The sequence below is a fragment of the Saccoglossus kowalevskii genome, chromosome 14, assembly GCF_978046115.1.
Source record: "Saccoglossus kowalevskii chromosome 14, keSacKowa6.1, whole genome shotgun sequence".
Lineage (NCBI taxonomy): Eukaryota > Metazoa > Hemichordata > Enteropneusta > Harrimaniidae > Saccoglossus > Saccoglossus kowalevskii.
Genome location: NC_140654.1, coordinates 27,379,642 through 27,391,352, shown reverse-complemented (window position 1 = coordinate 27,391,352; position 11,711 = coordinate 27,379,642). Strand labels below are relative to the sequence as shown.

At 34.0% G+C, this 11,711-nt stretch overlaps 1 protein-coding gene across 2 annotated transcripts; it reads left to right on the top strand.

The window, feature by feature from the left end:
* The first annotated feature begins 3,109 nt into the window (after positions 1 to 3,109).
* On the top strand, positions 3,110 to 10,744 carry LOC100375355 (uncharacterized). Of its 2 annotated transcripts, none has more exons than XM_002731521.3 (8): positions 3,110 to 3,183; positions 3,310 to 3,525; positions 5,094 to 5,148; positions 5,261 to 5,501; positions 8,994 to 9,089; positions 9,229 to 9,279; positions 9,806 to 9,973; positions 10,172 to 10,744. In XM_002731521.3, exons 2-8 carry the CDS (start codon positions 3,311 to 3,313, stop codon positions 10,174 to 10,176), a joined length of 831 nt encoding a protein of 276 aa, XP_002731567.3. In that variant the 5' UTR covers positions 3,110 to 3,183; position 3,310; the 3' UTR covers positions 10,177 to 10,744. The 2 variants fall into 2 exon arrangements, with proteins under 2 accessions (XP_002731567.3, XP_085364214.1); XM_085508088.1 differs by having other exon boundaries at positions 3,133 to 3,187.
* Positions 10,745 to 11,711: the final 967 nt, after the last annotated feature.

Below are 11,711 nucleotides of genomic sequence, written 5' to 3'. Positions count from 1 at the left end.
AATAAATGTGAAAATCGTAATTTTCAACACAAATAATAGTCTTGCTACCTTAACATATATGATGTTACTATTAGTTTGGGTTGGTAGCGTCGGTGCAATCGCAAGAATAGGGATGAACATTAGTTGCTATACCTAGGTCGCCAGTCACGCAAAGAGAAAAATAAACGATGAGCAGGAACAGTCTGAAATATGTAAAACAAATATGTGCTCTACAATTTGTGGCATTTATTTGAGTATTTCAGTGATTCTGTTAGTTTTATTTACCCACCTGAGGTCAGATCTGCAATTCGTACGGTCATCTGACCGGTCATATATTGTGCACGTTTCCCATTGAATCATCTTGATTTCTCAGGTATATAAGTTGGTGTTTTTCGGGGGTGGGTCACTGATTTTTCTGCAATTGTTGGGGGGAGGGTTATAGTAATCTGTGCAGGCATCGGGGAGGGTCGCAATTGTTACGTACGAGTACTGCTGGATTCAAACTCACAGATTTATTGTATTAACCTATATCTTAGACATGCCTGGACCGATTATATTCAAACTTCACACGTACATCATACATAATATTATACAATTTTTTTGCTATCTGATTCAAGATGGCCGAATGACGGCCATTTTTGTGCTGAAAAAAGTCATTAAAATTAAACATTTAGGGATGGATTTTGTTCAAATTTGTACATACATTTGACAATATGGGACCTTGTTGGAAGTCATTTTATTTATCAAATTGGATTCAAAATGGCCGACTGGTGGCCATTATGTTTTAATGAAAGCAGCTCTAGTGCCATATCTCTGACATGCTTTGACTGATTATGTTTACGTTTTACATATTCATTATACTGTACATCGTGTTATAAATATATAGATGTATCAAAAATGGTCAAATGGTGGTAATTCAGTTTTAATTAATGCCGTTCCAGAGCAATATATTTTAATATTGGCAAGTACTCGATAAAAGATGACTGAATGCCAATCCTTTTAATCATAATCAAGCACCAGCTTCTGGATCCATATCTCTGACATGTTTATGTTTCAACTATATTACTATAAACAAAACTGTTTATCTTAAATGTAATAACTATTGGGGACTGTGCCATACATGGCTTGTTATACTGTGTGGTGGGCAAGTCTTCCAACATGCTTTGAATAAAAGGCTTCTCGATAATTAAGCAACTATTACTAGAACGTTAACTCGTTAGACCAGTAAAATTTTGCTGAATCTTAGTGTTGTTATATAAAGGGTGTATATCTAGAGTATGTAATAAGAATATAGAATATTAAAAATAGTGGTGGCATTGAACATGTGTATCTCGTATTTTTAAGAAAGCACAGGATTCAACACACAACACTCAGTGTGTGTAATATGGGACATAAACAATATCATACGATGTTCTTGTCTCAATGATTGGGGTAACTGAATGAAGTAGAAAAGTTCTAAGCTGTGACTACTTCAATTACTTTGTATATATTATAATTGTAATAGATGTACTATCCTTTCACTCACAAGGTAGAAGATCACAATTTGTCATGCACCATTCAAAGGGAGGTCTGTGTGTTTGTGAAGGGTCATATATTTTTTGTACGCGACTTTCCAAAAACACCGGCCTATCCCCCGTACTTTCTGTCCAGTCCCTTAAAAGAATGTATCTTTAATGTTTGTGCACGAGGCTCTACAGCAGCAGTAACCTAAATTAGAAGCAAATATGATGAGTCGAGACCTTTGAAACCTTGGCCTTGGTTGGTGTCTATTTTGACAATTAAAGTAGAAATTGAATATATATAATTATTATCGACCTATTAGAACTATAAAATGTAATATGTCGACAGGTAACGAGATAAAAGTGTTATAGCTACTACCATATTTGCTTGGTACTGTAACTTACTACTTTCACCACAATTACATGCTCCTATTACGTTTTTCTTATGGAATCAAAATTGCATTGAAAGGATCTGTCAAAAGGTCACCGCATGAATTTGTATATTGCGATCATCAGTTTGTTAAATGGGATTTCCAAACGAAAGAATTCACGCCCGTTATTTTAATTAGTTCTACATCCGAGGAAATATATCATCCAATCATGTTGGGCGTAATTAAAAAGTCACAAATTCACCCAATGAAACATCCGTCTGCTGCTTATATGGTTCGTGTACACGGACCAGGACTATGAAATAAATTGTAGATATTACAAACTCCAGCGCCTTATTCATACTCTTAAATTTGCACACGTTTCTAAATATCTCTGAGGTTTCTGGAAATCAGCTAGCCTCGTAGAAACTTTACTTGTATTGCCTGAAGAAAATTAGACCTTCTTGTTTAAGACACGGATATTATGTCGGTCCTTGCTGTGTGTGCACCCATGGTATGGGTTGGCATCTTTCTCTCTGGAACACAGCTCTGTACAGGACCAGTGAATAAATTCAATTTCCAAATAGTTTTCTGGCAACGAGAACTTTGACTTCCCAGAAATGTTTGAGTGAATACCCCCTACGTTGTCATGGATTAATCAGACGATATTACGTCACGATGCTACAATTTAGTTGGTAGCCATATCCGCGTGAGGGCGTTTTTATTTAGAACAATGGGAGGCATGTATTAAACCCTTAGTGTTCAACGAATACACAAATTTCAACAACAACGAATACATTTTAATTAACAGCACATACACACAATATTAGACAACTATCTAAATTCGCAACATTAACATTCCCTTCAACTTATAAAATAGAAGGGAAAGGGCAAAATACATACACAATATAGTCGTAACGTAATATTGAATTGTATATCTGGCTCATATGATTCATCATTTATGGGGAAATATCTACTTCATTTGTGACAGATAATGCACCCCATTTCTAGGTATTAGACATGTTAGCTTAGTCCAGCATTGATTTGTGAGACACAATGACAAATCTTTTTCAAACGATTGATTGTTTTTATCAGGTCAGTTGTTTATACATTTATACTCATTATACGGTATATACATGTTACATTTATCAGTTAGGTGTAATTCGATAGTTGGATTGAGGTGAAAGCGTATTTTTAAAATGCAGTGGGGTAAGTTAGAAGGATTACAGGGAAATTATGCTATATGCAGATATATTTGATGACGTCAGATGATATGAAGCTATTTTGTTCTATACCGGAACAACAGCCATTTTGGTAACGTCGACAACGTTTTACAGGCAGGTTTGAAATACCTTTCAGAATATTAGAATTATAGATTTAATATCCTTAGTGAATGTTGATTACCTTATTGTGGTTGAATATAGTTACTACAGAAAAAAATGATTTTAACTTTTTTATTATAGCATGGCAGATCAGCATATATTGGATATGGAACCGGTGGGGACAACAGGAGCAAATGTTGGTGCACTGGCGAGTACGGCAGCACCGTTATCTGGTACTCCATCAGGCTCACTCGGTGGCATGGTTGGGGGAGGGGATGACCCATTAAGCGGCATTGACGCACCTGATACACCGGGCGATCAGCTAAAAGATATTTTGGATAATGAAGACTTTGATGAGTAAGAACTTATCGTATTTTCTATTGTTTACACGGGAAACATATTTAAATTCATTTTCCCGTCCTTATGTTTACACTGTTGTTTGCCTCAAACATTTTATCGCTCATATTTTAAACCTAATATGAAAGATACTGGTATGAATTTACGTATTGTATAGTATGAGCAAATTTCATACTTGAGTTGACGCAGTTCTGTTTTATCGCAATATCGGCATAGCTACATTTAAAATAAGATGTGGTTTATTGTATAAATTAATAATGATACTAAATGTTATTATATGAACACATTTAATATCCATTGTGTTCAATTGTTTCAGCTGACGGTTTTCTGCCAACATCACGTGATTTATTTTGACCACGTGATTATTATTTTTATCGTGGATTCAACAAAAACAGAGGCACACAACAACACAATTTCGAGTCAAAAATGGGATCGTTTAACATTGTTGCAAGTGTTTCGCAAGTGTTCCACAACAGCAAACGCTTTCTCTTAGCCCTGAATACTGTCCTGTAGGTTGGCCTCTTTCCACTGACCACTCGGCCCCACAGTCCTGAGAAAAAGTACAAACCGGGAATTCGACACTATGTGAAAGGCGTTTTCGGGCGAGTTAGGATGCGTTCAGCTTTGCAGCTAAAAAATAATCAGCAGGTCGATAGTCTAATTATTTTAAATACGAAATTACAGAAGATTTTCCTATCTGTCAACAGAAAATATACGCCGCCATCTTGTTTTGACGTATTTATATACAGAAATATTGCATTGCCTAAACCAAGCTTTCGTCAACGCTGCAGGTTAAATTGTCGACCATATGAAAAAGTATTCATGAACGCTGATTACAATCATGAAATTGCATGAACGGCTCTCCGCCATAAATGTTTAGCCTGGTGTATAATCCCTGGTTTATACGACTTCTCAGGACTGTGGGGGGGGGGGGTAGTCAGCGGTAGGAAGCAAAACTACAAGTCTGTACTTGAGGCTAGCTTTCTCTGAGATGAGCATATAATCATCAAAATAATTCCCTTTGTGAATAAATGCAGAATGAAAAATTAAATCTAATACTATGATAAAATATTATTATAAAGCACTAGTATAGTTGAAATGTCGTAAATATGTTAAATCTCATTCGTTTCGCTGCAGTATGTATAACATAAAAATATTATTTTATAAAATGAAAGGGGAAAGTACATGCATATATAGTGGTAACTTTCTACTGAATTGTATATCATAATTTATAGACAAATGACCCACGTTTTTAATATTCGGAATTAACAATATATTAAATATAGTGAGTTGTCTCGGATACGGAAACAATGTCTTCTCACATGATTTTGAATTACCAAGTCGGAAAACAATCTGTAAACAATTGAAAACATTGTTCAAACAAAATCTACTCAATTAATGCAGTAAACTTCAACCAGGAATAATACAACATCTTCAATTTCATAGTTCAGCATTTGTTTAAGCTAACAATGACAAATCTTCCTCTCAAACAATGTACACAAAATGAATGTTTTGAATGAGAATATTGACAGAAAGATATTTATTCGAAATCTCTATTTCATTAACAGACTCTTGAAAGATAAAAAACCTCGTGATGTCATTGAGGATCTCAAGGACAAAATAGTGAGTGAACATAATCGATACTATCACTCACTCGCAATATTTTCAGCAAGTCGCCATCTTAAAACACTGTTATATAACACACGTTAATGAGTAAACATTGTTCTATTCATAGGCCAAACTTAAAAAGAAATTCAAAGGCAAAGGAAAACGTGGAAAAGGCAAAAACAAGAAAAAAGGGTTACCTTTTGCTAATAAAGGTACGGGGAAGACGGGGCGTGGGACGCCAAAGCGACGCCCTAAACCTTCACCTTTAACCGTAGTTGCTTTGATGACTTCCATGGTTGGTCTTGGCGCTGTTGTCGGCATGACTGGAGTGGTATATGCACCGGAGACGGATTTAACAAATTCAACAGGTAGCAACACAGTTTTGTGAATGTGACATTTCTATTTACATCGGGTCGAAGCGACTTCGTAGCCTTTTTCTGTCATTGATGAAAATACAAAAAAATCAAAAATATGAAAAATAGAACATACACAAAATTTTAATTACATCTGTATACTAAATAGCTGACTTGAATAATGTTTTTAATATGTAAAACATTGGATAGGAATATGGCTCTTTCAAATTTTATTCAATCCAAGATGGCAGCCAAACTCTGTGTGGCCAATAGGTCCGAATCAAAGTCACGGTGTTTAAAGTTTCCGGAATTAGAGCTGCTAGCAGTATCACAGAGACTGATAAAATATGTAGCTCACGTGTCAATAATACAGCAACAAACCTCAGACTAGTAATAGACAAACTTGCAAAGCAATTTGTTTAGGTGGTAATCTGGCTTATCAGAAGTCATATGCCTGAAATTGAAGCTTAGCTGAAGATAAAGATATCTAATACTGGCATACTTTGTGTCATTTTTGAAAACTGCCATCACGTGTCAATCCCGCAATTACAATTCATGAAACATAACTGAAAGGAAATGTTATGGCCGCTTTGATTTTTTTAAAAAGATGAAAATAATTCGAGAATTGGTCGACTTTGAGTGCTGTCGCTGTTTCATGATCAAATACTGTGATATGAATATATTTATTTTCAGTTTAATTTTTGTCAGACAGTTTTCACATCTTGCTACTTTATGTCTTTTTCATCATATATTTGACTATATGGAGCCTTGAAGAACGTAATTTTGTTTTTCAGATCGGATTTAAAATTGCTGACTGACGGCCATTTTGTTTTAAAGAATTTGGTTCTAGGACCTTATTCTTTGACTGAATATGTTCAGTTTTATATATTCATTATACATAATGTCATAGATATACAAATGTATTTAGAATGGACAATCAGCTATTTTGTTTTTGTTAATGCTTTTCAAGAGTAATATCTTTCAATATGGACAAGTAACTCATTAGAAGATTAGATACAAGATGACTGAATGTCATTTTAATGTTAAAATTCATCATAATCAAGCATCAGCTTCTGGTTCATATCTCTGACATGTTTATGTTCCAAATATATTACTATAAACAAAACTATATATTATAAATTTGTTAACTAACGGGGACTGTGCCATGCATGCTTTGTTTTATGTCTGTTAACAAACAAGAATAAACTTAAGTACTAAAGCCGAAACTATAAATCGTATTTTAAGGTAGCGGGACTATTATTTGCATACTTATTTTCATCTTCTAATTGTGACCAAATGACTACAAATAGACCCAGGGAAGTATATATTTTTAGAATCGCCAGACTTCAAGCTTTACAAAGGCGTGTTTGCCATGCCCGTATCTGCATTCTACGCTGCGTTACTTAATCAAAAGTGAAAAATTACTTTTTTTGTAAAAAAAATAATTACGCATTTATGCTGGTGATAAGAAGTTTTTTTTTCACTTTTCCTAGTTGTTCAATAGCCTGGTAAATTGAATGTGTCTGGTCAGTTTTATTCACGCAACACGTTTTGAAAAGTAGTATTCTGAATTTTAATTTCTGTTTTAGTCGCATTGCCCCCAACTCAAACCACAACACATTGATAAATAATTCATGAAATAGTTTGTCTGGACACATTCAAGTTCCTCTCATTGTCACCTTAAAGCTGTGAAAATTTGGTGTTAATCCGACGACAATAAGTATACGTTATTTTTTGTTAAAGACCTTGTATTTTGAAAAACATAAACTCCTAGAAAACGTCGATGAAGTCACAGCAAAGATTTTCAAGCTTGTTTATCTGCACAAGCGATTTGTTTTCCCATCAAGGTCTGTTTTAACATGTGTAGGGGCATCCAAATGTGTAAGGCTATTGGAAACCAAAAAATAAAGGAATGGGGTAGCTATAATTCGATAAAATCGCCAGATAAAAACACCAAAATCAATGATTTTTTCAGTGGCTGTGTGACGTTGTGTCTGACACATTCATATGGAAATGACTAATCTGTGAAATAAACAGGGGCGGAGACAAACCACTCAAATGTTTGGAAACACTCATTGTGTGTCAGGTAGCTACTAATAACATATCCTAACATTGCTTTGTCTTGAGTTAATCTTTGAAATTTATAGGCACACAGATTAAACCTGAGTTGTTGATTTTGGAAAACATTACTGAGGCTGCCTTGTTTTCCTTCAAAAAATCAACATTTTCACCAACTTACATGACATTCTAGGTTACGTTGACTTTATCAGATGAAATTTTATAGTGCATTTCATCAATTAATAAATAAATGTGAAAATCGTAATTTTCAACACAAATAATAGTCTCGCTACCTTAATCAGAACGTAGTCTTAGAGGAGTATTACTTTAAGTATGTTTCAAGCAACAACATAATAAGAGCAAAAATGAGAATAAGTACACAAATGTGCTAGAGGCATAGTTTTTCACTATATATACTAAAGTCGAGCGGGCAACACAGCACAAAGTGTGGTCAATTAAGGGTGTGATATGTTTCCATTAAATACATGTTCAGTGTTTCATTCAAAATAGGGAATTTTAAAAACACAGTGTTCATTCTCTCAATATATTTCACAATATAAGTCCTCGAATGTTTTGGATTTGCATCTCATCAATATTTCTTAAATTTAATGTCTGGTGAAAGTGACAGCTAATTCCAGGTATCTTAATTATTACGTAATTTTAAACTGTGACAATTAACCAAATATGGATGGTTTGGCAAGTGACTATGTGTTTTTTAAACATTGATTTATTTTTTTAAACATTGATATGTTTACGATATAGGTAAAGCGTTGTTACATAAATATTAACTAATGCAATTAGTAATTTGCTAAACGTATTGCATAATATTACGACAAAGCAAGTTATGTTTGCTATTAACGTTGTATATCATGAGTCATATGCAGAATGTTTACCACGATCACTTATAATTAAACAAGGACACGTGATTAATTTAAATATATTTCTAATGATTTTGATTGCACAAGAACGTAACATGGTATTATTTAAATACCATAATAAACAATAATATTCAGCATTATGAACAGCGTGGCAAAATGCAACTTAGTAAATTAAATTATGCAAACTATGCCTAAGAAACCGCTGTTTTCACTATTGATTGGCAGTATCTATGTTTTTCGTGACAATGGATTACATAATCGGCAGTACGTACAGATTTAATTCAACTATATTATGAGTTAGTACAATTCCACAAATTTAAAGGGAAGCCATGCCTTTTCTAATTTTTAATTATTGGCGCCAACACATTTGTTGAATGAAATTACGTAAGACATACAATACTCTCAGCGGTGTGGAGGGTCAACCACAAAACGATCACGTACCTGATTTACGAACTTTGTTGATGTTTAACAATCACACAGAGACGTATTCATTTCATAATATCCCTCATGCTGCCTGTAATGAACATTCGATATCGCCATTAACACGACGTTTGACCTTTGTTTATGACAGGACTACAGACAACTTGGATGCCTCCTAGAACGACAGAAAACGTTACACCCTTAAACGTCATCACAATACACGAGCAATCAACAATAAAAGGAAGTGGTGAGAATCTAATTTAAACCCTAACGGGTGATATACTGCATTTGCTCTATTATGCAAATGTATATTTTAGATAATTTTTGAATTATTATAACATGATATTCACGCATACATATTCATAGTCAATACTCGTTTACTCTAGGCACTACTGGATCATTTGGTACGACTACAGAAGGCGATTTTATAACGGGAGGTAATACTTTGATAAATAAGACTACAAATCATGCATACTTAATTCAACATGATATATGTATGTTTAAATACTAGACAAATTATCTTTGTGAACACTGTTTGTAATATGAAATGTCTTAATACTATAATCCGATATTTTTCGGCAACATGCGTTTTTGTTTCAAATCGCATTAAAAAATAAGGATTTCGCTGTTGCTAATTTCTCCTTACCTTACAGTGGCAAGCCATAAGATAATTTCTCAACTGAAACGTCACTACTGCAATTTTAGCTGTTTGTTTGTAAAGGCATATTATTTATATGAAATAGACGAGTCATTTAAAGTCCCTAATGTGAAAACTTTGAATATAATTGTGTATTCTGTGACAACAAAATATCGAAAACAGTGACAATACAAAGTTTTAACATTACAAATTAGACGGTTCTATACAGTAAACTATACATATATATTATATATTTTATTTGTATTAATATCGCATTATCGAATATGCATTATATAAATATTTAATATATTCAATCCATATTACAGGAGGAATAAGATGGAGATCAGACAAGCGATGTGGGCCAGGGTTCCTCTTACCATGGGGTGCTCCAGCTGAATGCGATCCGAATAGCATTGATTTCTGTTGCTCTGGATCAGGCCGCTGCGGTCACCGATATATACAGTGCTTTTGTCCAACTTGCATAGATTATAGAGGTTAGTGTTAACACAAATAAGGGCATAAACACTAGACATGTGGCAGTTGTACTACTTGTACAGACATACATGTTCAAAGACTGAGTCACAAGTGGACTAGACAGTCTCATGAAAAGAAACGTACAGTATATACATTATTATTCCTAAATGTAGGTGGTCATATGACTTTTCTAACGGATAACTTCGTTTCCCCAACAGAGTAAATGGAAAGAGGAGGAACGCGATGACAGACACGTGCATGAGCTGAGAAGATGTTAATATGCGCGACATCAATACATCTTTCCAATAAATCGAATTCTCTAGCCATAAATGTGACGTCAAAATGATGAAGATTGGTGTAGATGCAATAGAAAAAACCACGTGGGTGTAGTCCACAATCTCTCAAAACAATTTTTTTCACTTTGGTTGTCACATGTCAAAACGATAAGAACAGGGTCCCCACCACCAATGTTCGTCATAGAAGCGCTTTGACACTAGAGGGCGCTACTTATAGGAACGATGTTCTTCATCAAAATTAAGTAGTACCACTTATTCCCATACTCAAAAGAAAATATTTAAAACATATACTTGTATTACGTTTTTTTGTGGCGAGAAAAATAAATTTAGAAATGTTAGGCAAGATTACTGCATGTTGTAATTGTAATAGTGATATAAATTTTTCGGGTGAGGGAAGTGTATAATAATAACTTGGGATGTTGCATATTTTAGTAAAAACAACTATATTAAAAATTAACACAGTAGTTTCAATAAATTGGGTGTTGTTGTGTTGTACGTCTTCGCCTCAGACATTAATTGTTCGCTTTATTTCTTCACAAGGCAACATAGTGCGTTGATATGGTGAAATTATTGTCACGGTGTATAAGTGTATGTTTACAGATGACCAACCACTCAGCTTAGATAATAACAACTATATTTCATTTAACAATGAAATATGTTGAACGTTGGTGATTTCTCACTTTATTTCTGGATTTAGAATATGAATGAATATGAAGAGAATAATTGCTTTTCCCGGCGGACTAAGTTATTCTTATTCTGTTTTTAACACAAATAACAATAACAAGTTTAACTCTGAGATCATTCCTATAGCTGTATTGTAAATTTTATATCATGACGATTGTCTGGATCTACGGTGAAATGAATTAAAACTTCTGTCAATTACTAATTTTGTTTTTAGTGCTTCTGAATGGTTGCGACCGTTTCGGCTTGCCATTTGACTGTTGGTTTGACTGTTTGAATTTCAATCGTTAATGGATTTTAATAGTGGTCTGACATGAATGTAGTCGAAATATTTCCAACTGTTTCGAATTCCTGCACCCTCGTATACATTCATACTCAAATAGGCAAAGCTTAGTCCTATTACATCTTTTTTGAATTTATTCAGAATGGTAGATATGTTTAGTTAATTTATTCCAATATTTTGCAAACTACTCCATTATATATTGGAGTGATTGTAGTGTTTGGCTATATCTATTTATAAATATATATCCTATTTTCGAACTAACAGATTAAAAACGTACGATATGGCCGATCAATAACATCACTAATCGCGTCATCACGGAATCTTTTCTCAGATAAAATAAATCAAGACCAACCAATTCGAGAAAAATACAATGTTTCCCCATCCAGAATTACTATGCTAATTGCCGGTTTTACTGTCACATTAATGGAAAAGTTCACGTACTTGTCCCAGTTAACACATTGGAAACAAACTAAACAACCTTCAATAATTACCGTTTAC